The following is a 27,331-nucleotide window of genomic DNA, read 5'->3' on the forward strand; positions in this document are numbered from 1 at the left end:
TTGTGTTTGCACAACAAATGTTTTGGCGCCTTTGTTCATGTGAGAGAATATTCCAATAAAGGTGCACTACACACTACTTTTGAATTCATTATTGGGCTTTGCGTATACAATGCAGTTAATCGCGAGTAATCGGAGAAATAGTGCGATTAACTTCGATTAAAATTTTTAATCGTTGCCCAGCCCTAATATATACACATTCATACATATATATGTACATATATATGCATATATATACACACATGCATATGTATAAATATATATGTGTGTGTATATATATGCATATATACATATATATATGTATGTACATTCATACATATATATGTACATATATATGCATATATGTATATATACATATATATACACACACATATATATTTATACATATGCATGTGTGTACATATATATGCATATACATGTATAAATATATATGTGTATAAATATATATATACATAAATGCATATATCTATATATATACATTCATATACACATATATACATACATATATATATATATATATACATACATATATACGCATGTATATACATATATATGCATATATTCATATACACATACATACATAAATATACATGCATACATAAATATACATACATATATACATATATATATATATATACATATGTATACACATATATACACATATATACATATACAGTATATATATACATACATACATAAATATACATACATATATACGCATATATACATATATATATATATATATATATATATACACATGTATACACATATATACATATACAGTATATATACATACATACATATTTATATATATATACACACACACACACACACATATATACAAATATATAAAAACTCTTTTCATGTCATGATGCTGCAGCACATCGAAAAAGCACCATAGCACAAAAGAATCGAATTAAGAAGCAACTATTTGAGGTATTATCAATTTTTTACAAATGTTTTGGTAATTGTGTTGATTGTTTCTGACATGTGGATTATCAGCAAAATGTTAAAGGATGCTAGTAAGAAATGATCCTTGTTGAAAGTATTAATAAAATATCAAAGCGTATGTTTCGAGACAAAACTCACTTGCTGGCAAAGAACGCTACCCAAGGGAACCTCAAGTCGTGTGTGTCCACAAAGACGTTCTGGACAAAGAGGTTGGGACTGCAGCTGTGCTGTTGCACAAAGAAACCAAAAAAGAGCATGCTGTAAAAGTGATCACACAGAGGAAGTTGTTTTGTGAACACACTTACGTTGAGGTAGCGGCCAAGGTTTCCCTCCAGCTTGGCGTCGATGATGTAACACGATTCTTCGCCATCGAAAAACAGCCGGGTGTTTTTGTGGCCATTTTCTCCACCCCCTCCCGTCTGTCCCTGCTGCCCCGGTTTAGCACCCTGGCCTCCTTGTGACGTCACACCTGCGGGCGCCCCCGTCTTAACCATCATGCCGTGACCCGTCTTCAAGGCGATGCCTCGAGTGGACTTCACGGCTACCTGCTTCTTAACCACGCCTACAGAGACAAGTTGGGCGGGGCTTAAAATCAGACAAAGTCCCAAATTGCTATTTTGTTTCTCTCCGTTTTGTACCAGTGGGGGGTTTCTCTTTCTCCCTGTTGTCGTCAGAACCCGAGCTGATGGTTTGGACGTCGTCACTGTCGGAGACAGTGGTCACTTCCGGCTTCTTTGCAGAGTCAGGCTTCACTTGGCTGTGAGCAACAGGAAATCAATCAAAGTGATCAATGGGTGATATTTTAATGCAGGAAGGTGAGGACGGTAGTAGTGACGCACCTCTTGCCCTCTGCAGACTCCTAGGATAGAAAAAGCAAAGAATCATAAGATTGACACAGGTAGCCTATTCATTTATTGCTCTGATTATTGGGGCTCTGCGATGCACCACAATACAACATATTACTGTATTTGGACATAACCTATCAATAATGAGCATTTGGTCTGCAGATATTAATTATTTTAGTAATTAACTAATCTGTCAATTAGTTTGTTTGATTATTTAAATAAAACATACGCTCAATGCGTATTTTATGGAAAATAGTTGAAATAATCAAATATTTTGTACTTGCCGTAACCTTCATTACATTACCTTCTTTGAAGTGAAGTGAATTATATTTATATAGCGCTTTTCTCTAGTGACTCAAAGCACTTTACATAGTGAAACCCAAATCTAAGTTACATTCAAACCAGTGTGGGTGGCACTGGGAGCAGGTGGGTAAAGTGTCTTGCCCAAGGACACAACAGCATTGACTAGGATGGCGGAAGCGGGAATCGAACCTGCAACCCTCAAGTTGCTGGCACGGCCGCTGTACCAACCGAGCTATGCTAGCTTTTGGCTAAATGTACCTTTTTTAACCTTGTTAGCCTTTTATTTACCTTGTAATTATTATTTTTTAGCTTTTATTTACCTTCTACTTATCTTATTTTGGCTTATATTTACTCTTTTTACTTTGACATTTTATTTAACTTCTATTTATTTTCGTTTGCCTTTTATTTACCTTCTAGCTATCTTCTTTTAGTTTCTATTTGCCTTCCTTTATCTTATATTTACCTTTTTTTCCCTCATATTTATCCTTTTAATTTCTATATACCTTCTATTTATCGTCTTTTTTGCTTATATTTACCTTTTTTTTGTTAGCTTCTATCAACCTTATTTTGCCTTCTTTTAACTTTTATCTACCTTTTATATAACTTTTTAGCTTCTATTTATTTTCTATTGATCTGCTTTTGGCTTATATTTCCCTATTCACCTTTTCTTTACCTTCTTTTTATCTTCTTTTGGCTTCTATTTATTTTTTAGACCTTATTTTACCTTTTAATTAACTTCTAATTATCTTCTTTTTTTGTTTGTTTAGGCCGATTGTAGCTGAGATAGGCGCCAGCGCCCCCCGCGACCCCGAAAGGGAATAAGCGGTAGAAAATGGATGGATGGATAGTTTTTTACCTTTCTTTACCTTCTAGCTTATTGTTTAGGCCGATTGTAGCTGAGATAGGCGCCAGCGCCCCCCGCGACCCCGAAAGGGAATAAGCGGTAGAAAATGGATGGATGGATAGTTTTTTACCTTTCTTTACCTTCTAGCTTATATACCTCTTCCATCTATCTTTTTTTGGCTTATATGTACCTTTTTTGGGCTCATTTTACCTTATATTTATCCTTTTAGCTTCTGTTTACATTCTCTATATCTTCTTTCAACTTATATTGACCTTTAATTTGTCTTTGATTGGCTCGAATGTACTTTATAAACTTAATTTTACCTTCGACTTCTATTTACCATTTTTTAAACCTTATTTTGCCTTTTATTTAACTTGTTCTATCGCCTTTAATAAAACAAAGCCTTTTATTTGATAGATAATTAATTGCAGCCTTGCTGAGCATTATGCTTTTTGATACAGTTTATGACTAGGATGGCATTAAATAAAGAAGGTGTACCTAATGAAATGTATATTTCTTGGAACAGAAAACCTGGTTACCATTAGACCTCACCTTCTTCTGTCCCTGGTTGGTGAGCCAGGATGCTACTTTGTTTTTCCCCGTCTCTTCTGGCACAGACACTGACTTCTCATCTACTTTGGCTGGAACGGTAGTAGTCCCTTCTTTAACGTCCTGACTTTCTGAGAAGACAATAAGAAAGAGTCCCCTTTATTCACTGCTGGCCACATAATTTCTTCATGAATTTTATCCAAGAGGAGACCAACAATTGCAATAAAAATGATGACGATAAAATTGAAGCAAAATGGCGACTGTGGACATTATTCCTGCAGCAAAGTGGAGTAAATTATATTTATATAGCACTTTTTTCTCGAGACTAAAACACTTTACATACTAAAACCCATTATCTACATCTCTAAGATGTAGATAATACATTAAAGATACATTTAAGGTACATTTAAACCAGAGTGGGTGGCGAACCTAGCACGGCCGCGCTACCAACTGAAAGCATGAATATAATCCTGTAGCAAAATGGAGACCGTGGACTATACCCTAGTAGAAAAGTGGAGACCGTGGACTATACCCTGGTAGAAAAGTGGAGACCGTGGACTATACCCTGGTAGAAAAGTGGAGACCGTGGACTATATACTCCTGTAGCAAAGTGGAGACCGTGGACTATACCCTAGTAGAAAAGTGGAGACCGTGGACTATACCCTGGTAGAAAAGTGGAGACCGTGGACTATATACTCCTGTAGCAAAGTGGAGACCGTGGACTATACCCTAGTAGAAAAGTGGAGACCGTGGACTATACCCTAGTAGAAAAGTGGAGACCGTGGACTATACCCTGGTAGAAAAGTGGAGACCGTGGACTATACCCTAGTAGAAAAGTGGAGACCGTGGACTATACCCTGGTAGAAAAGTGGAGACCGTGGACTATACCCTGGTAGAAAAGTGGAGACCGTGGACTATATACTCCTGTAGCAAAGTGGAGACCGTGGACTATATACTCCTGTAGCAAAGTGGAGACCGTGGACTATATACTCCTGTAGCAAAGTGGAGACCGTGGACTATATACTCCTGTAGCAAAGTGGAGACCGTGGACTATACCCTAGTAGAAAAGTGGAGACCGTGGACTATATACTCCTGTAGCAAAGTGGAGACCGTGGACTATACCCTAGTAGCAAAGTGGAGACCGTGGACTATACCCTAGTAGAAAATGGAGACCGTGGACTATATACTCCTGTAGCAAAGTGGAGACCGTGGACTATACCCTAGTAAAAAAGTGGAGACCGTGGACTATATACTCCTGTAGCAAAGTGGAGACCGTGGACTATACCCTAGTAGAAAAGTGGAGACCGTGGACTATATACTCCTGTAGCAAAGTGGAGACCGTGGACTATACCCTAGTAAAAAAGTGGAGACCGTGGACTATATACTCCTGTAGCAAAGTGGAGACCGTGGACTATACCCTAGTAAAAAAGTGGAGACCGTGGACTATATACTCCTGTAGCAAAGTGGAGACCGTGGACTATACCCTAGTAGAAAAGTGGAGACCGTGGACTATATACTCCTGTAGCAAAGTGGAGACCGTGGACTATACCCTAGTAGCAAAGTGGAGACCGTGGACTATACCCTAGTAGAAAATGAGACCGTGGACTATATACTCCCGTAGCAAAGTGGAGACCGTGGACTATACCCTAGTAGCAAAGTGGAGACCGTGGACTATACCCTAGAAGAAAAGTGGAGACCGTGGACTATATACTCGTGTAGCAAAGTGGAGACCGTGGACTATACCCTAGTAGAAAAGTGGAGACCGTGGACTATATACTCCTGTAGCAAAGTGGAGACCCTGGACTAAAACCCTGCAGCGAAGTGGAGGCTGTGAACTATAATCCTGCAGCAAAGTTGAGACTTGACTATAATCTTGCAACAAAGTGGAGTCCAGACAATAAAATCCAGAGGGATCGAAGGTCACGGGCCTTGCCGCTTACATGCAGTGATTTTTCCAGATTTTCCGAAACTTTTGATGGTGTTACGGACCATAGAATTCCTTGCAATAGCTCATTGAGAAATGTTGTTCTTAAAGTGTTGGACAATTTGCTCATGCATTTGTTCACAATGTGGTGACCGTTGACCCATCCTTGTTTGTGAATGACTGAGCATTTCATGGAAGCTGCTTTCATACCCAATACCGGCACCCACCTGTTCCCAATTAGCCTGTTCACCCGTGGGATGTTCCAAATAAGTGTTTGATGAACATTCCTCAACTTTCTCAGTCTTTTTTTGCCACTTGTGCTAGCTTTTTTGAAACATGTTACAGGCATCAAATTCTACATGTGCTAATATTTGCACACAAAAAAAAGTCTACCAGTTTGAATGTTAAGTATAGAGTCTTTGCAGTCTATTCAATTGAACAAAGGTTGAAAAGGTTTTGCAAATCATTGTATTCTTTTTTTATTTACATTTTACACAACGTGTTAACTTCACTGGTTTTGGGTTTAGTACAAAGTAGTACCTGCACGTCTCATTTGAAATGTACGGTCACATTGAGCCGAGAAGGTAACATCTCAGATCTCCTATTAAGTGCTAACTCACCGTCCTTGTTGCCTTTGGCCTGTCCACGCGTGGTGTAGCTCCTCCACACGGAGCTGCTGCTGTATAAATTGTCCTTCACGAACGTGTCGTCTGAACTGTCACTCTCATCCTCACTTTTTGACTCTTTATCGTCCTCGCCATTGCTTTCCCCGGACGAGCCTGAGCTTTCTTCTGTAGAAACGAGGAGAGGGCGATGAGAGAACATGACAACCAATGCGGGGATTTTATGACTATTCACCTTTTTTGGCCTGTCGTCCAAAAGAGTTACCGGACACCAAGGCTGATGGTTGAATTTTTAACCTGGACATGTCCACGCCGCTGCCCTCGCTGTCAGAACAGTGAGCCTCGCTCTCATAGCCCTCCTTGAAATTCTCCACGCTCTCAATGTGGTCCAGATTAGCAAAGTATTCATCACCCATCTCTAAACCTTCTTTGTCGGCAAAGTCATCGGTTAGGATTTTACCTGAAAGTGCAAAGGTGAAAGAACTCTTAAGAGTACACACACTGTATCTCCTTACCTTATCCTGCCTCGGGGTACAGAAAATATTTGCAAAACACTGGTATATGTCAACATGATTTGTAGAATTGGACACTTCTTTGTTATAGCTAAGCAGAGTTAAACAACAACCATAACAGACAGTAACTACTGTCTTGTTACATAGCATCAAAACATGCACACAGTAACATTTTGTGCCACCTAGTGTGTCTCTTGGTACGTTCTTTATATTTGCAGAGAATGAAAACAAGATTTAAAATCACAAGCCGACAGGTGTTTCGGGCACGTCCGACCGTTAGGAGGCTACGGGGAAGACCCAGGACACGTTGGGAAGACTATCTCTCCCGGCTGGCTTCGGAATACCTGGGGATCCCCCGGGAAGAGCTGAACGAAGTGGCTGGGGAGAAGGAAGTCTGGGCTTCCCTGCTTAGGCTGCTGCCCCCGCGACCCGACCTCGGATGAGTGGAGGAAGATGGATGGATGGATGGACAGAACATGCATAATAGGGGTGTCAAAAATATTATATCTTTTCAGATTAACGATTCTAAATTGGGGCTTCACGGTGGAAGAGGGGTTAGTGCGTCTGCCTCACAATACGAAGGTCCTGCAGTCTTGGGTTCAATCCCAGGCTCGGGATCTTTCTGTGTGGAGTTTGCATGTTCTCCCCGTGAATGCGTGGGTTCCCTCCGGGTACTCCGGCTTCCTCCCACTTCCAAAGACATGCACCTGGGGATAGGTTGATTGGCAACACTAAATTGGCCCTAGTGTGTGAATGTTGTCCATCTATTTGTGTTGGCCCTGCGATGAGGTGGCGACTTGTCCAGGGTGTACCCTGCCTTCCGCCCGATTGTAGCTGAGATAGGCGCCAGCGCCCCCCGCGACCCCGAAAGGGAATAAGCGGTAGAAAATGGATGGATGGATGGATTCTAAATTGATTTTATTTTTTTTGTCCTGTTCAACCACTCAGGCAAATCATATTGTTGATACAGAAAATGTAATTGTAAATATTTACTTTAGAAAAGAGAAGTGTTGGACACTTCTCTTGCTGCTTTATTTGTATTTGGACTTTATTAAATGTTTGGGAAGCATTATATTAAGCAAAACCAGTTTTCTTTTAAATAATATAGAAATAGTTCGGAGTGTTTTTTCTATTATATGGACGAATATAGTTTATCATAGAACTGGCACACAATGTTATTAAAAAAAGGATCAAGAATCGATTATGAATCAAATCGTTACCCCAAAGAATCAAATCAAATCGCGTGGTGCCCAAAAATTGCCCAAACGGAATACAAAAAAATGTATGGATGCCACAGGTCTCAAAATAGTTGGGACAGCGGCATGTTTACCACGTTGTACCTTCTCTTCTTTTCAAAACAGTTTGATGACATCTGAGCATTGAGGTTATTCTAGAGTTTTGGTGTTGACATTCGCTCCCATTCTTTGCCTGATATGGTTATTTTTAAAGTATGTTTCGTTTAATGATGAACCAAAAGTTCTTCATAGTCCCACTGGGTGTGAGTTTTCCTTGCCCTTATGTGGGTTCTTCCGAGGATGTCGTTGTGGTTTGTGTTGTGTTTTGTGCAGCCCTTTGAGACATTTGTGATTTAGGGCTATAAAAATAAACATTGATTGATTGATTGATTGATTGATTGATTGATTGATTAAAAGATCAGGGGCCTCACGTATTTAGCGGGCGTATGCAGAAAAATCTGGCGTGTGCCCTTTTTTTCACGGAAAATATGAGATGTATCAAGGGTGAACCGGACGTGGAAATATGATTGATGTATTTTGAGTACGTCATAGTCAACTGCACGTCATACATTGGGGCGGCATAGCTCGGTTGGTAGAGTGGCTGTGCCAGCAACTTGAGGGTTGCAGGTTCGATTCCCGCTTGTGCCATCCTAGTTACTGCCGTTGTGTTCTTGGGCAAGACACTTTACCCACCTGCTCCCAGTGCCACCCACACTGGTTTAAATGTAACTTAGATATTGGGTGTCACTATGTAAAAGCGCTTTGAGTCACTTGAGAAAAAGCGCTATATAAATATAATTCACTTCACTTCACATGTTGTACATAATATCCATACATATCTTTAGTGAACCATCTTGTGCTCAATGGCAATATTATTATATCACAAAAAAGAAAATACTATTTAATTGATAAAATGAAATTTAATACAATTTAATTAAACATATCTCAAAAGAGTAATGGAAAGAAGTACACACTTTTTGAATCCCACCCTTTTTTAGTGAAGTGAATTATATTTATATAGCGCTTTTTCTCTAGTGACTCAAAGCGCTTTACATAGTGAAACCCAATATCTAATTTTTACATTTAAACCAGTGTGGGTGGCACTGGGAGCAGGTGGGTAAAGTGTCTTGCCCAAGGACACAACGGCAGTGACTCGGATGGCGGAAGCCGGGATCAAACCCGCAACCCTCAAGTTGCTGGCACGGCTGCTCTACCATCCGAGCTATACCGCCCCATATATAGTTACTTTAACTAATAGAAACGTGCGGTGCCTCACACCAACTTCATGGCTCACGTACGCACGTGTCTACAGGCTGTGGATACTTTGGCGACACACAGAGGTGGTCCTGCCAGCTTTGCCAACATTTAATGTCAACAATGTCAAAAGATAGGGGCAAGGAAAAACTAAATTCAATGCATTTAATGCTTCATGTATTTGTGAGGACGTCTATTAAGTCATACTCTAGGTCAGGGGTAGGGAACCTATGGCTCTAGAGCCAGATGTGGCTCTTTTGATGACTGGATCTGGCTCTCAGATAAATCTGAGCTGACATTGCTTAACACGGTAAGTAATTAATAATTCCACTGTTAATCAGAGTGTTAAAAATAACGTTCAAAATATAAAACATTCTCATGCATTTTAATCCATCCATCTGGTTCCTACCGCACCTGTTCAAGAAGTTGCATTAATAGTAAAAAAAAAAAAAGAAGATGAATATGAATATGTTGTGCGATTCAGAATCGATTCTCATTTAAAAATGTTTCTTTTTATCAATCCAACAAACCACTACACAGCAATACCATAACAATGCAATCCAATTCCAAAAGCAAACCTGACCCAGCAACACTCAGAACTGCAATAAACAGAGCAATTGAGAGGAGACACAAACACGACACAGAACAAAACAAAAGTAGTGAAACAAAAATGAATATCATCAACAACAGTATCAATATTGGTTATAATTTCAGCATAGCAGTTATTAAAAATCCCTCATTGACATTATCATTAGACATTTATAAAAATAAAAAAAAAGAACAATAGTGTCACAGTGGCTTACACTTGCATGGCATCTCATAAGCTTGACAACACACTGTGTCCAATGTTTTCACAAAGATAAAATAAGTCATATTTTTAGTACGTTTAATAGTTAAAACAAATTTACATTATTGCAATCAATTGATAAAACATTGTCCTTTACAATTATAAAAGATTTTTACAAAAATCTACTACTCTGCTAGCATGTCAGCAGACTGGGGTAGATCCTGCTTAAATCCTATGTATTGAATGAATACAGAATCGTTTTGAATCGGAAAAATATCGTTTTTGAATCGGGAATCGCGTTTAATAGAAAAAAAAAATCGATATATTATCGAATCGCGACCCCAAGAATGGATATTGAATCGAATCGTGGAACACCCAAAGATTCGCAGCCTTAGTGAGAAGTATTTTATTTATTGTTGGTTAGTTTCAGAAGAACATTGTTATTAAAAAAAAGAATAAGAGACTTATTATACTCTAAAAATGTTGTTCTTACTTAAAAAATGCATGCATTTAGTTGTATTCAGTGTTGAAAAAAAATAGTATATGGCTCCCACAAAAATACTTTTTAAAATATTTGGCTTGTATGGCTCTCTCAGCCTAAAAGGTTTGATATATTTGCCATCTATTGCTGACACAATGTGTTCCCGCTGTCCAGTTGGGCAGACATAATGGCACCGGAGACGCTGGAGGAATGTCCCGACTTGGTGTCACATGGCTGCTACCACAAGTAGCTCTCCTGGGTTGTAATAATAAATTGAGTAATCAAACAAGAGTCAGTCCTTTGTATCCTGTTTGATATGCTGGTATGTTTACAGTAAAAAAAGATTACAGCTGAAGGCTGCATTTACTCCGCTCAAAACGCAAAACTTTTTTTTCATTCAAGAAATATTTTAATTATATATATTCCATGTGAAAAAAAACTTAGTTAGAAAATACTAAAGGACACCAAAACGCATTCATCGAATTTGTTTTATTCAGCCGGTAAAGTCCTCTAGCAGCTATAAAATGATGTTGCTGAATGGACGACATGTCTATTTTTTTTTCTTATGATCATCCAAACTGTTACCACACACGTACGACGGAGGATTTTCCTCGGCCCATCTTCTGTCTGTGCAGCGCTAGCTCTGATCCTGCAGCCGTGTGTGGAACTATCAGTTTGCCCAGTTACTAAATAAAATACAAAATAGTGCTCGCAAAACGGTGATATTGATGAATCACATTGCGTGTGGTAAATAATTATATTTGCATTTTCTCCTCCCAGTATTGTGGGCATTTGGATGATTTGCGTATCTTTTGTATATTAATTGAGACGGAAACACAAAATGGATTGCACGCATTATTCTGCTCACCTAACAGACACAATTCACCTTGCACACGTTTAGTAGATCAGCTTCGCATGTGCTTTCAGGTTTTAATATACGCCAACTTTTAGTAAATCATGACCTGTGTGTCCAACTCCAACCTGAAGATGATATTAGACTTTGTCAGGCCTCTACCTTCACACCTTGGTGTCCTACCTGAAGACTAAGCTCCAGCTGGTAGCTCTTAACCATAATAAGGTGGCAATCTCTCACGAGGTAAAATAAAAAATAGAAGTAAAATAGATCAAATAAAGTATCCTTTATCCACATTTTTATCCTCTACGTCACGGGTGTCAAACTCTGGCCCGCCGTGTAATTTCATTTGGCCCTTGAGGCAATATCAAATTAAACATTAGAGTTGGCCTGCCGGTATTATACAGCAGCGATGCCGCTCTAACACCGCTAATCCTCATACTTGCCAACCCTCCCGAGACTACCGAAGTTCAATGCCCCTCCTGAAAATCTCCCGGGGGAACTATTCTCCCAAATTTCTCCCGATTTCCACCCGGACAACAATATTGTTTGAATGGCACTTCCTTTAGCCTTCTCTGCAACCTTGCATCACGTCCGCTTTTCCTACAAACAAACATTGTGCCGTCCTAGTCACACAATATAAGCGCATTTTACACACACATAAGTTAATGCAAGGCATGCTTGATCAGGTCACACTCAGGGTGGCTGAATAAACTATTTTAACGCTGTTGCAAATATGCGCCACACTGCGAAGCCACACTAAACAAGAATGACAAACACATTTCAGGAGAACATCCGCACCGTAACACGACATAAACACAACTGAACAAATACTCAGAACCCCTTGCAACACTAGCACTTCTGAGACGCTACAATATATAATTATATATTAATCAATCAATCAATGTTTACTTATATAGCCCTAAATCACTAGTGTCTCAAAGGGCTGCACAAACCACTACGACATCCTCGGTAGGGCCACATAAGGGCAAGGAAAACTCACACCCAGTGGGACGTCGGTGACAATGATGACTATGAGAACCTTGGAGAGGAGGAAAGCAATGGATGTCGAGCGGGTCTAACATGATACTGTGAAAGTTCAATCCATAATGGATCCAACACAGTCGCGAGAGTCCAGTCCAAAGCAGATCCAACACAGCAGCGAGAGTCCCGTTCACAGCGGAGCCAGCAGGAAATGTATATATATATATATATATATATATATATCCCATTGATATTTTTTTATTATTTTTATGTTTATTTGAAACTCTATATTGCATGTCACTATAAAGTTATATAAGCCTCGCTTGTTCAATATTCAAAGCAAAACTTGTTTGGGTCCCTATTAAAAGGTTCATTTGTTCAACCTTGGCCCGCGGCTTTGTTCAGTTTAAAATTTTGGCCCACTCTGTATTTGAGTTTGACACCCCTGCTCTACGTAGAGCCAGCCCCAACTATGGCACCCGCGCCATTACTCCAGCATGCCCAACCACGGCAGAAATTATCCTTTTGCGAGTACACAGTTACTTGGGTATTAAAGGGTAGAATTGTGTGACTTACCAGCATAGATGCAGACAAAAGAGCCCTTGGCCACGTCGTCTAAGCAGCGGATGCCCCAGCCTTTGTTCTGGGTCTTGAAGAGCTGAAGCCGCACCTGCAGGCCGTGCTGCACCAAACGGTTGGTGCACATCTGGCTGCAACACTTGCAACGCTTATTGCATTCGTAGATCCTGAGCAAGAATTACACAAGAGGAAAAATAAAAAAAATATATAATATGGTGACGTTAGCTTGTTTTTTAGTTGTTCTCTTAAAGGAGCTGCGAGTGCAAATTGCTGACCCTGTGGGCAGGCACTCCTCTAATCGCTTGTGGAGATATCCAGCATTTGGGTTGATCTGTGCACCCGGAGTACAACCTGTGGCCTGCAGGGTCAGCTGGTGGCAAGAACATTTGGACCTGCAATGAAGACACACAAAGGAAAGTTGCATACAAATAGTGGGCGGGAAGATGGATTACACATGTGTTGCTTCACTAACTTGTCCAGACAGCCATCAGTGCAATTACATCCAACCAGGAAGTCAGGACTTGTGTTGATGAACACTCCGTCTTCAGGAATGCGCTCTTTGCCTTGATGAGGAGAGAAGAACATTAATCAATCTCTGTGCTCTCTCTCAGATATATCAAAGTAAGTCACCGGAAGGCTGACACATTTTACAAATGTAGTTCTTACTGTAGGCAACGTTGGGAGGTGGCGTGGAATCGATCTCGTTGACGCAGGACAGCGGGATGTCCTCGTTTCCGTCGGTGATGTCAGGAATATAGTAGAAGGGCCTCAGCGGCAGGAAAGGACGATCGACCAGCACGTAGGGATCGAGGCAGAACATCTCCAAGAAGATAAAGTCACAGCGTGTCTGGAAGAGGTAGTGCTGGATCTCGGCCATGTTACGGAGGCACAGCCCGCACGGGGCCTTGTAGATCACGTGGAAGGTCATCTATGGTTGCAAGATAAAGAATTAGCACATGATGAGTAGCTACACAATATGCACAAAAGTCAAGGGGTGTGCCTCTTGGTAAGGCCCCCTGGGCCGAGAGTAGATGTATCTAAATATTTTGACTTGGACGCATTAAACTAAGAATATTTGGCCGGGGGCAGAAAACTGACTGCATTTAAAGTACCGTTAACTATTTTATTTTATGGCGCAGTGGAAGAGTGGCCGTGCGCAACCCGAGGGCCCCTGGTTCAAATCCCACCTAGTACCAACCTCGTCACGTCCGTTGTGTCCTGAGCAAGACACTTCACCCTTGCTCTTGATGGGTGCTTGTTGGCGCCTTGCATGGCAGCTCCCTCCATCAGTGTGTGAATGTGTGTGTGAATGGGTAAATGTGGAAGTAGTGTCAAAGCGCTTTGAGTACCTTGAAGGTAGAAAAGCGCTATACAAGTACAACCCATTTATCATTTATCATTTATATATATATATAAATATATATATATATATATACACATACATACAGTACATACATACACACATATATATATGTGTGTATGTTTATATATATATATATATATATATATATATATATATATATATATATATATACACACACACACACATGTATATATATGTATATATACACACACACACGTGTGTATATATATACACATATATATATATACATATATACATAAATACAGTACATACATACATATATGTGTGTGTATGTATATATATATATATATATATACACACATATATGTACACACACACGTGTACATATATGTATATATACACACATATACACACATGTATATATATATATATATATATACACAAATAAAAATAAGAGTTGTCAAAAGTTTACATACACTTGTAAAAAACAATGTCATGGCTGTCTTGAGTTTCCAATCATTTCTACAACCCTTAATTTTTTTTGCGATAAAGTGATAGGAGCACATACTAGTTGGGCAACAAAAACATTCATGAAGTTTGGTTCTTTTATGAATTTATTATGGGTCTACTGAAAATGTGAGCAACTCTGCTGGGTCAAATTATTAAATATTAACAGTAATGTTAATATTTGCTTACATGTCCCTTGGCAAGTTTCACTGCAATAAGGCGCTTTTGGTAGCCATCCACAAGCTTCTGGTGGAATTTTTGACCACTCCTCTTGACAAAATTGGTGCAGTTCAGCTAAATTTGTTGGTTTTCGGACATGGACTTGTTTCTTCAGCATTGTCCACACGTTTAAGTCAGGACTTTGGGAAGGCCATTCTAAAACCTTAATTCTAGCCTGATTTAGCCATTCCGTTACCACTTTTGACGTGTGTTTGGGTCATTGGAACACCCAACTGCGCCCAAGACCCAACCTACGGGCTGATGATTTTAGCACCAGTTTAAAGCACCAGTTCCATTGGCATAATACTACCACCAAACATATTGCTGGGTATTGTGACCAAACAGTTAAATTTTTTGTTTCATCATTCCACAGACCTAATCTTTGTCCATGTGATCAGCAGCAAACTTTAGACGAGCCTTAAGGTGTCGAATCTGGAGCAAGGGCTTCCTTCTTGCATAGTACCCTCTCAGTCCATGGCGATACAAAACATGATTGACTGTGGACACTGAAACCTGTGTTCCAGCAGATTCCAATTCATTGCAGACCTGCTTTTTGGTGGTTCTCGGTTGACTCTTGATCATCCTGACCAATTTATTTTCAGCAGCAGGTGATGGCTTGCATTTTCTTCCTGATAATGGCAGTGACAAAACTGTGCCATGCACTTTATACTTACGAACAATTGTCTGCACAGTTGCTCTTGGGACTGTAAGCCACTTTGAAATGGGTCCAAGTGACTTTCCTGACTTGTTTAAGTCAATGATTTGTTTTTTTAGATCTGTGCTGATTTCCTTTGACTTTCCCATTGTCGCGTTTGTAACCGAGTCTAATGACTGCATCACATGAGTCCTATTTAAAAGAGCTCCGAGAAGTCAACAGGTGTCGCCAATTATACTCACTCACATGAAGTTAAAAGGCCATGCCATGAAGCTAATTTGATTTGATTGTAACTTTTCTACATCTCCAAAATTGATCATGTATGTCGTTCTAAGTATACTTTTAACCCAGCAGAGTTGACGCTTGTTTTGGTTTTAGGCTGAGACCAGGTATCTTGGGCTCAAAAAGGTTGGTGACCACTGTGGTATAGACTACAAAAGGATAAGAGGTAACAACTAATCCAGAAAGAGTACATTATTGTAAAGTAGAACTTATTAATATTCTACCTCAGTCCCACAATGAGTTCACTCTGTGTGGGATTTCAGGCGCATGGCTAATTTAAATATGATATGGGTATTTAAAGGAGGGTATGGACAGGGAGTGGAAGACAGTCCAACAGGTGCGGTTGATTCCACGTTGATTGGGATGCGCACTTAAAGGCCGACTGAAATGAGATTTTCTTATTTAAACGGGGATAGCAGGTCCATTCTATGTGTCATACTTGATCATTTCGCGATATTGCCATATTTTTGCTGAAAGGATTTAGTAGAGAACATTGACGATAACGTTCGCAACTTTTGGTCGCTAATAAAAAAGCCTCGCCTGTACTGGAAGTAGCAGACTATGTGCGCGTGACGTCACTGGTTGTAGAGCTCCTCACATCCTCACATTGTTTACAATCATGGCCACCAGCAGCTAGAGCGATTTGGACCGAGAAAGCGACAATTTCCCCATTAATTTGAGCGAGGATGAAAGATTTGTGGATGAGGATAGAGAGAGTGAAGGACTAGAAGAAAAAAGAGAAAAAAAAGACGAGGGCAGTGGGAGCGATTCAGATGTTATTAGACACATTTATTAGAATAATTCTGGAAAATCCCTTATCTGCTTATTTTGTTACTAGTGTTTTAGTGGGATTATACTGTCGTAACTGAAAGTCGGAGGGGTGTGGTGACCGCCAGTGTCTCTGAGGGAAGCCACGGAGGAGCCAATAGTCGCAGCTGCCTCTTTGACAGCTGCAGGAGGAACGACACAAGCTCCGCTCATGTCTACGGTAAGAGCTGACTGATTACCATAATTTTCTCACCGAAACCTGCCGGTTGACATGTGGTAGAGAACCATGTTCGCTTGACCGCTCTGTTCCATAGTAAAGCTTCACCGTCATCTTTAGGGAAGGTAAACAAAGAAACACCGGCTGTGTTTTGCTACAGCCGGCCGCTTTCCACCAACATCTTTCTTCTTTGACGTCTCCATTATTAATTGAACAAATTGCAAAAGATTCAGCAACACAGATGTCCGGAAATCTGTGTAATTATGCGATTAAAGCAGATTACTTATAGCTTGGATCGGGCTGGATGAACATGTCCACTACAACCGGTGACGTCACGTTTTTCAACAGGATATTTCGCGGGAAATTTAAAATTGCAATTTAGTAAACTAAACTGGCCGTATTGGCATGTGTTGCCATGTTAATATTTCATCATTGATATATAAACTATCAGACTGCGTGGTCGCTAGTAGTGGCTTTCAGCAGGCCTTTAAATACATTACATTTTTTGTGTGCGTATGTTTTTAGTGTTTCAGCGCACACCATTTTTAGTAAGAAATCCACAAGTCATGAGACCCCATGAATGGATTTACGTGGACCCCGACTTAAACAAGTTGAAAAACTTCTTCGGCTGTTACCATTCAGTGGTCAATAGTACGGAATACGTACTGAACTGTGCAATCTACTAATAAAAGTATCAATCAATCAAGTTGGTGAACTTCGACAGGTTGTCGACATAAACAAGTTTCAATGAAACACTGTTGTCGAACAACGGCAAGCAGACCCGAGTCCTACACCAGTACCCACTCACCTTGCGGTTGACTTTGCGCCGGCCCGTCATGCGCCGGAAATCGTACAGTAGCGGCGTGAGGAGGGGGTTCTTCCCCCGGTGGATGTCTAGTTTAAGCGGCCGCACGCGACTCAGGCAGGTGGGGTGGCAAGTGTGCACCGTGTAGAAGATGCGGTCAGTGGGGGCACGGTACGACGGCTGGTGGGGGATGGTGGCGTTCGGGTGGGAGATGGTGGCCATCGGGTGGGCGACCACAGTGGTCACCTGCCTCTGATAAGACTGCTGAACTTGAGGGCTGCTACTTACTGCGGGGGTGACCATTCTTCCACAACACAAAACAAAAGTTATAGTTGAATATAATCATTATAAATGTTATAATTATGATTAATAATGAACACAATGCTTGGTACACTCACCTTTGCATGTTGCTGGTGGACAGAGACTGCATGACCTTAGAGGCATGAGTGCCTCCCACCCCAGGGATAAATGGAGAAGTGCTCTTCTTGGCCATCTGATGTTTAGGGCTTAATGGTAAAAGAGGAAAACATATATTTTGTCTCAACAATTTTTTAAATAGGAGACATCACTTACTCAACACGTGGCGACTGAGTGAGCTGAGTGGTTTGTTGGGCTGGTGGTTGTTGATTTTGAGGCGTCGGCACACTTTGAGCAGGTGGGGACTTGACAGGAGAAGCTCCGAGATGACCGTCACTGGTGTACTGGACTACAGGGCCTTTACTTCTCAATGCACCTTGAGGGCAAGAACGGACAAATAGAGCAGACAAGCTTTGGAATACATCAACTCGCCCTAAACCCACATCCTAATCCGTATTTCATCCCACTCCTTCCGTTGCAAGTCTTGAGTTGTATGTCGTAATGGGTGCTTATGTATGCTGAGGTTTTTTTCCTAGTACCAAACTCCCTCTCCTCCACGAACACAGTTTGGGAGTGGCTTTTTTTCTCCCTCTTTGCATATTTATTTTTCCTGTCCTGTCTAACCTGTGTACGGCATGGCGAAGTTGGTAGAGTGGCTGTGCCAGCAATCTGAGGGTTACTGGTTCAATCCCCACCTTCTACCATCCTAGTCACGTCCGTTGTGTCCTTGGGCAAGACACTTCACCCTTGCTCCTGATGGGTCCTGGTGAGCGCCTTACATGGCAGCTCCCGCCGTCAGTGTGTGAATGTGTGTGTGAATGGGCGAATGTGGAAATACTGTCAAAGCGCTTTGGGCTCCTTAAAAAGGGGTAGAAAAGCGCTATACAAGTACAACCCATTTACCATATTGTCATATTTTTCAAGCTAGCTGACTGAATTTTTTTCCTAAATGTTACAAAAAGTATGAGAATGTGTGAGCTGCTGCCTGTTCTCCTTTACTCATCTAATAAGTATTAAATGTCAAACCATTTACAAAAAGAGATATATTTTCTGTCATTTTCACAGTAACTCTGTCACGTCGCCATTAGATGGAATCAAGGAACATGAAATGCGCCGAGCGTTGCAGAGGGACGCTTGTCCAATGCTGTAGTAAGGAGTACAAAAAAAAATAGACCTGGAAGACGCCAGCAAAGGAGGACAAAAACTAGATTTTTTAAGTTTTGAAAGGTAAGCCGAGGAGACGTACTGTGGGGGGTATTACAAGGAAAAAAGTGGATGTGGCCGTCTGAGCCGCAGTGAAAGCAGCAAAGCAGACCGGGGAAGAATTCTCACAAAAACTCTAATAAATGCTCTGCCAGATATTAAAACATGTTTGTCGTAAATGGTTGACAATGAAAGTAATTTTTATTCTAATATAAATATAAAAAAACAAAAAAAAACATTTGGGCTCCAGCAAAAAGGGAACTTTTCTCTTGCAGGGCAAAAGGGCTCGTGCTTGAGCAGTGGTTATTACTATCTACTTGTGTTGTATGGTATACTTGTACTAAAAATGAACACTGCCTTTGAAAAATGCTGACACTTTTTTTTTAATCTATATGCACAAAACCTAGGCTCATGATGTTGAGTGTCAAATCACTCACAAAAAACGCATAGGAAGATTGGCAAAAAAAAGGCAATTCTACTGATTAAAAGGAGGGTGCGTGAAGCCTAATATGGAGGTATTTGAGCTTTAAAACTATCGACAAAGGTGACACTTTGCTTTAAACACAGAAGGGCTGCTTTAAAACATGACTCGCCAAAGGTGTCAATACAGTATTATCACCTTTGCGTCAAACTTCGCAAAACAATTAAAGCATTCAGATCCGTACGAGGAGTTTAAAAAGTGACAGGTACTGTACTATAGTTAACTAGCTCCCCTGTTGTGCCCATACAGACAGGTAGACAGGCACAAAGCTGGTTGGCATGTAGCCAATTATTAGCGCAGTTAAAACCGCCCACGTAGCATAAACTAATGCAAGTGAATGAAAACATTTTGTTACAAATTCCTGTTTTATCTTCAACAACGTGTGTTTTACCTGCTAAATGTCTTATCTGTTTAGTTTTAGTATTTTTTAACCTTTACTAACGATTGTATTTGTCTTAAAGCACAAACCCGAATTGGCAACCATAAATCCCGAAGCATTTATTACAATGTCAATAAAGCTTTCTGTTCTATTCTAACATCATCCTAGATCAATGCAGGCTGTACATGTAATATATACACTTGTAATTTGTTCTTTGAGTGCAATGAAAACAGCCCAATGTGTTTAATGTATTTTAATTTTATTAGTATTATTTTAAAATAGTTCTTTGAGTGCAAAATGGAACATATGTTTAATGTATCGTTAATGTTAAAATGAAGCCAATACGACATTTTGAAAAGTATCAAAATATATTTTAGTAGCGGTACCAAAATATCTACAGTTGTGAGCAAAATTATTCAACCCCCACACAATTTTGGTGTTTTAGCAAGTTGGACATTTATTCCGTATTTTGTTTATAGTCATATCAAATAAAGATGTGTCAAATAGACAAATGCAACTTGGATTACAACATTATATTTTGTAACATACCAGTGTCATTTCTCTTAATATCTCATTGACAACATTTTTCAACCGCTTGAAGATCATAACTCTTAAGAACAGAATTTGAATAAGGTCTTTTCAATCAGGTGTTAAAAACACCTGTAGATGTGATTAGAACCATAACGAGCAACAATTAAACTGATTGAAAAAGACTGTGACGCTCAGCTTCTTGTAGTTGGTCAATGGTGTATTTGCAACATGGTGAAGTCCAGGGAGTGGTCAAAGAAGTCAAGAGAGGAGGTCATTTCTCTTCATAAGAAAGGATATGGATATAATAAAATAGCAAAGACATTACACATTCCAAAAGACACAGTTGGGAGCATATTTCACAAGTTTAAAGCTAAAGGCACAGTGGAAACACTACCCGGGCGTGGTACAAAGAGGATGTTGTGTGCGCGTACAGTGGTGAAAACCCCCCGGGTAATAGCTGAGGAACTACAACAGGACATTGCAGAGGGGGGGACGCAGGTTTCGTCCCAGACAATAAGGCGCGCACTACGACATGAAGGCCTCCATGCCAGAACTCCCAGGCGCACCCCACTTCTGACTACCAGGCACAAGAAAAATAGACTGCAGTATGCCAAAAATCATCTGGACAAACCCCAAAGGTTTTGGGAAACTGTTTTATGGAGTGATGAGACAAAACTGGAACTCTTTGGGCCTATGAATCAACGTTATGTCTGGAGGAGAAAAAATGAAGCTTACAAAGAGAAGAACACCTTGCCTACTGTTAATTATGGTGGGGGGCCAATCATGCTCTGGGGCTGTTTCTCTGCCTCAGGTACCAGGAATCTTCAGCGCGTTCAAGGCATTATGAATTCTATTTCCTAGCAGGATATATTAGCTGCAAATATCATGAAATCAGTGACGAAGCTGAGGCTTGGGAGACGTTGGACCTTCCAACAGGACAAGGATCCCAAGCATACCTCCAAATCAACATCAGAGTGGTTGCAGAAGAAGGGCTGGAAGACTCTGGAGTGGCCTTCACAGTCGCCAGACCTAAATCCTCTAGAAAAGCTGTGGTGGGACTTGAAGAAGGCAGTTGCAGCACGCAAGCCCAAGAATATGAATGAACTGGAGGCCTTTGCCCAAGAGGAATGGGCTAAAATACCTGTAGATGCTTGCAAGAAGCTTGTGTATCACCTTTGAAGGATGTCATTACTGCCAAAGGGTGTTCTACTAAGTAATAAAGATGCATGGAACTAGGGGGTTGAATCATTTTATCAATGAGATATTAAGAAAAATGTCCTTTTTTGGTATTTTGTAAAATACGGTGTTACAATTTAAGTTGCATTTGTTTATTTGACACATCTTTATTTGATATGACTATAAACAAAATACGGAATAAATGTCCAACTTGCTAAAACACCAAAATTGTGTGGGGGTTGAATAATTTTGATCACAACTGTAGCTACTTAACTTTTTTTTTCTAAATATTAAATACTTTTGCATACTGTTTGTAGTTCTGTTGTAAAAAAAATGTAATAAAAAAGGCTGATACTGATAAAAAAAAAAAAAAACTGGCCGATACCGACATAGGTCAGAATGCCAAATATCATCCCGGCTGATTATAAAAAAAAATCTCTTCTACTCTTGTAATAGATGTCATAGGTGTGCATGGACTGCAGTTAATGGTGAGCAAATATAATTCCGTTTTACCCATATTTGGTCGTGTCCTCTGCTGGCCGGCCAACTTCTTCTCCTGGGTGTTGGCAGTGGTCATCTTCAAATTGAACATTGGCTCTAGCCTGGTGGAGCCTCTGTAGATCCACTCTGTCCGCTTATCATCCTGATGACACACGTGAGTCCAACACATTCAGTGTGTGTTTTCATTGAGTCCTCACTACATAGGAAGTGGTCACCGCAACGTACCAGAAAAAGGATCTTGACCAAGCTGCCGTCCACTTCCTCTACTTTACTCTTCCACCAGGTTCCATCCCACTCGGTTTTGATGATCTGACCAACTTTCAGAAGGACCATGGGCCTGCTGGGGTAAGCTGTGATGTACTCCTCGATGAAGTCTCGGCATGACGCGTCCTCAATGTCTTCCCAGGTACGCTTCACTGTCAAAACAATCAAATGGAGTCAAACCAAACCCAATCAGATGACAGACTCACTGCATACCAGTATTCACTCTAACTGTATTATTTTGTTAATAACACACATATAGTTAAAAGATTGTCGTAAGTATAAATGATGCACCAAATCTAACTAGGGCTAGAATCCTTTTTGGAAACGTAACTGGTTGCTTTGTTGACTACAAAAGAGAGAGGTTGGAACAACAGCTACTGTTTAAAGATGTCAACAATTTGTAGCTGAAACCATTGGCCGCTACTTTTTTCAGACGCTTTGAAACGTCGAAGCTAATTTATGGATTTTTCTTTTGTGGTGGCCATAGTTTTTTTGTGGCAGGCCATAATCCAAATAGTTCAATCCCCACCTTCTACCAACCTCGTCACGGCCGTTATGTCCTTGAGCAAGACACTTAACCCTTGCTCCTGATGGGTCGTGGTTAGGGCCTTGCATGGCAGCTCCCGCCATCAGTGTGTGAATCGCAATTGAGACATGGACGTTAATAGAATTGATTAGTAAACATCCATAATAGATTGATTTCAAAATTTGGCTGACTGCTGCCAGCCACCTCACCAGAAGATCTGACCAGCTCCTTTATTTCAGGGTACTTATGTTCCTGTTTTGCACACATTTTCTCATTAATTTAATAAATATGAGAACTAATTGAATAATAACTAATTGTTCACGAGAGGGGGAAGAGTGGATCGTGAGATCGACAGGCGGATCGGTGCGGCGTCTTCAGTAATGCGGACGTTGTACCGATCCGTTGTGGAGGAGCTGAGCCGGAAGGCAAAGCTCTCAATTTACCGGTCGATCTACGTTCCCATCCTCACCTATGGTCATGAGCTTTGGGTCATGACCGAAAGGATAAGATCACGGGTACAAGGGGCCCAAATGAGTTTGGGTCTCTCCCTTAGAGATAGGGTGAGAAGCTCTGCCATCCGGGAGGAACTCAAAGTAAAGCCGCTGCTCCTCCACATGGAGAGGAGCCAGATGAGGTGGTTCGGGCATCTGGTCAGGATGCCACCCGAACGCCTCCCTAGGGAGGTGTTTAGGGCACGTCCAACCGGTGGGAGGCCGCGGGGAAGACCCAGGACACGTTGGGAGGACTATGTCTCTCGGCTGGCCTAGGAACGCCTCGGGATCCCCCGGGAAGAGCTAGACGAAGTGGCTGGGGAGAGGGAAGTCTGGGTTTCCCTGCTTGGGCTGTTGCCCCCGCGACCCGACCTCGGATAAGCGGAAGAAGATGGATGGATGGATGGATAATTGAATAGTTTCTTATTCCAGATGATTTTTTTTTAAAGTTGCAAGTGATAAACTCTTATTTAGTGAAACGAAAAGAAATGTGAAACTGCATCAATATACATAAATTAAAGATGCATCAATCACCGATTTATTGGTGCACTACATTTTTGGACAATTTTGACCAGTATTTTGAGTCAAAGCATACAGATTTTGTAAATGTATCATTAAGTGCTTTTATTTTTGCAAGGCACTTTTTTGAAACCATTATTTTTAATTCAGATCGGATGTTGTGCAAACACTGTTATTGTGGAGAGAGATGTGTGCTGTTGTTCTGAAAAAGAAAAAAAAGAGCCTCTTTTAAGTAGCAACTGCTGTCCTGTTTGTACATTGATCTTCCATCACATGATGTCGTTCACAACAACACAAACAGATGAGATGTTTATTCTTCTCAAAGCGACAGCATTTCACTCACATTCATTTCAATTTCCCTGATACTATCTAAATTAAACAGCGGATTCCTTTTTTGGGGGGAATTCTAGGCGTGTAGCGGTAGGTGTATTTGTATTGAACCGTTTCGGTACGGGGTTTCGGTTCGGTACGAGGGTGTATTGAACGAGTTTGTAATCTAAAGTCTTAACAAGCTGCTCTGCTTTCTGCCTCTGTCCAAGCAGTGAGCACCCAGCCTTGTCCCGCCCACACAACCATCTGATTGGTTACATACAAAGACAATCAGCAGTGCGTATTCAGAGCGATTTAACAGCCAATCAGCAGTGCGTATTCAGAGCGCATGGAGTCAGTGCTCTGGCGTCGAGATGAACAGATATGTGTTTAGCAGGTGAGCAGCTGACATCGTACACTCCCCAAATTAAAAAAAAACACTTCCCAGTCACAACTATTTTAAACATCACTATGAGCCCGTTGACCTTCTAGAAACATAAATTGCAGCTCAGCTCTCTCATAGTTCTGGGTTGAGGTGAAGGCTAATTAGCTTTTAGCGTTACGTTAGCTAATTTTGCTGTGTGTGTGTGTGCATGTGTGTATAATAAAAGTCAACTACAGGCTTCCCAAATGCTGTAATAAATTAAGCATGATGAGTTGACTTGAAACTGTTTAATGTTGCACTTTTTATATGTAGAAGAAAGGTTTTGTCATTTTATTTAATCAAAGCAACAACTTGAGGCAGTTTAATGTGGATTAACATAGGCAGAATTATTATAGTGTTCCCAATGTTAAAAGGATAAAGCCATTGTTTACAAATTTGGTAAATAAATAACCCAAAAATGTATATTTTGTTGTTTTCTTCCTGTACCGAAAATGAACCGAACCGTGACCTCTAAACCGAGGTACGTACCGAACCGAAATTTTTGTGTGCCGTTACACCCCTAGCCAATTCTGTTGTTCCGTCCATAGTTATGTGAACGCAGAAATCATATGCCTAACTTTTTGGTTGAGTTTAGTGATTATGATTTGGCATACTAGCGCTGTATCATATTAAAAGTAGCAACCATGGCAAGAGCTCAAACTTAGTAATATGTCTGTTTTTTTCACTCATCTGCTACTCATCAGTTTAACTGTTACAAGCTCGGGAATCTGCATGCATGTTGCACGGCCAATTAATTGTATATATTTTTGATATATGATATATATATGATATATTTTTGATTGTGAGAAGCCAAAAACGAAATTGTGATTAAAACTCGTTTTATTGTCCAGCCTTAATCTTCTTTTATGGAAGAGGTTTACCCGAAAAGCTTTGCGCGATGTCTGCCATTGTTGTCACTAAATAACTTATTTTTCTCTATCCTCTTGTTGTGTGGCAGACTGGCTCATACGTTATAGTTTTAACTTATATCTGTCAGTAGACCCCATATGGAAGCGCGAAAAAATACAGCTTGTTGGACGGGGAGTAGATGCAGTCGAAGTGGAGGCACATAAATAAGACCGCCCACAAAACGGTCTTATTTGCCCTGAAGCGACGGTCAGAAAGCTGCTTGTAAATGGTCTTTAAAACGTAATATATGCAACATTTTGACAAAAGAACCACTATTACATGTTATGTAGACCACAAGTTAGTGTTTTAAATGTAGAAACAAATCATAATATGAACTTTAACTAACAAAAACATGTAGACCCAATGAAGCAGAGGTTGAAGAACCGCTACGGCTCACAGGTTTTTACAACCCTGCTATTAAGAGAGAAAGGGCACTTACATGGTCGGCACACAGGGTAGAGGTCTGGTAGGTTGACATAGGAGGCGTAGCCATCGTCGAAGAAGATCAGAAACCTGCAAGACAAGCGAGATGAAGAAAACTCTCTTGCATTCATTGCAATCTTTGCAAGATCCTGACTGCCCACCTCATTTGGTTCTTGGTGGTGGGCATCTCTGCTACTATCCCGGCGTAAAGCCACACCTGTTGGCTGTCCTTGTACTTGGCCACCACCCGGGCCCCCACAAACAGACTCTCCAGGGTGGGGTTATAGTCGAAAGCCACGTGGTTCCCCGAGAGCAGACTCTTGCCCTTGTCGAACTTGACTTTGTATTTGAATGTATTGCCTCCTGAACATTGGACACAGCATGGGTACATCTATAGTTAGTGACCAACTTTAGTACGGGCGTTCCAAGAGTCAAGATTGATGCCCCATTTTGCGTAAAGAAGCGAAAATAAAATGTCAATTGATGAATGAAAGGGCGCTTTATGTGAAATTGTATCGCAAACATATTCCTCTGCCTTTTCTGCTCCGTTGTTAATAAGAATAAACAGGCATATTTCTTCATTTAATTTCACGTAGAGGTATCGGATCCCGGTCGGGGTTCTGCCACGAACATGTGCCACTTTGTTTTTATTATGTTGAATGTGTGATTTGGCATTGGAACACAAATTCTTTAAAAAAAATCCCATTAATCTGTTTCAGTACAAAACATGCAACAAATTACATTCCAATTTGAATAAAAAAGTAGCTAGAGTATTGGTTTGAGTATCAATGTGCAAAATGTAACAAAGGGCCCCCCGCATTCTTTAATTTTTGTGAATGCAGCCCTCACTGGAAAAGGTTTGGACACTTCTTAGGTAACCTTTAAAATCTTTCATTTTAAGGGGTGTCTTTAACTATGTTATATTAAGTTAAAGGCCTACTGAAAGCCACTACTACAGACCACGCAGTCTGATAGTTTATATATCAATGATGAAATCTTCACATTGCAACACATGCCAATACGGCCGGTTTAGTTTACTAAATTACAATTTTAAATTTCCCGCGGAGTTTCCTGTTGAAAACTGTATGATGACGCGTGTTTGTGACGTTATTGGTTGGATGGGACATATTAGCCCAGCACCACTTACGGCTAAAAGTCGTCTCTTTTCATCGCGCAATTACACAGTATTTTGGACATCTGTGTTGCTGAATCTTTTGCAATTTGTTTAATTAATAATGGAGACGTCAAAGAAGAATGCTGTTGGTGGAAAGCGGTGGATTGCAGCTGCCTTTAGCACCGAAACACAGCCGGTGTTTCTTTGTTTGTTGTGAAGCTTTAAG

The 27,331-nt window shown here is 40.6% G+C and overlaps 1 protein-coding gene across 1 annotated transcript in view; it reads right to left on the reverse strand.

Annotated features, from left to right (window-relative positions):
• LOC133539603 (histone-lysine N-methyltransferase SETDB1-B-like) overlaps positions 1–27,331 on the reverse strand; it is a 51,476-nt gene that overhangs the window by 5,632 nt on the left and 18,513 nt on the right. The window contains exons 7-24 of the mRNA XM_061881635.1: positions 26,153–26,354; positions 26,008–26,081; positions 22,352–22,542; positions 22,139–22,268; positions 18,072–18,231; positions 17,897–18,004; positions 17,502–17,802; positions 13,388–13,649; positions 13,194–13,284; positions 12,997–13,113; positions 12,719–12,888; positions 6,272–6,496; positions 6,034–6,204; positions 3,493–3,620; positions 1,788–1,807; positions 1,587–1,705; positions 1,254–1,510; positions 1,087–1,175 (exon numbers count right to left, since the gene is read on the reverse strand). Of these exons, the coding sequence (XP_061737619.1) occupies positions 1,087–1,175; positions 1,254–1,510; positions 1,587–1,705; positions 1,788–1,807; positions 3,493–3,620; positions 6,034–6,204; positions 6,272–6,496; positions 12,719–12,888; positions 12,997–13,113; positions 13,194–13,284; positions 13,388–13,649; positions 17,502–17,802; positions 17,897–18,004; positions 18,072–18,231; positions 22,139–22,268; positions 22,352–22,542; positions 26,008–26,081; positions 26,153–26,354 (2,815 nt within the window). The remainder of the gene's footprint in view (positions 1–1,086; positions 1,176–1,253; positions 1,511–1,586; positions 1,706–1,787; positions 1,808–3,492; positions 3,621–6,033; positions 6,205–6,271; positions 6,497–12,718; positions 12,889–12,996; positions 13,114–13,193; positions 13,285–13,387; positions 13,650–17,501; positions 17,803–17,896; positions 18,005–18,071; positions 18,232–22,138; positions 22,269–22,351; positions 22,543–26,007; positions 26,082–26,152; positions 26,355–27,331) is intronic.

This window comes from Nerophis ophidion, linkage group LG21 (genome assembly GCF_033978795.1).
Source record: "Nerophis ophidion isolate RoL-2023_Sa linkage group LG21, RoL_Noph_v1.0, whole genome shotgun sequence".
In the NCBI taxonomy this organism is placed as follows: domain Eukaryota; kingdom Metazoa; phylum Chordata; class Actinopteri; order Syngnathiformes; family Syngnathidae; genus Nerophis; species Nerophis ophidion.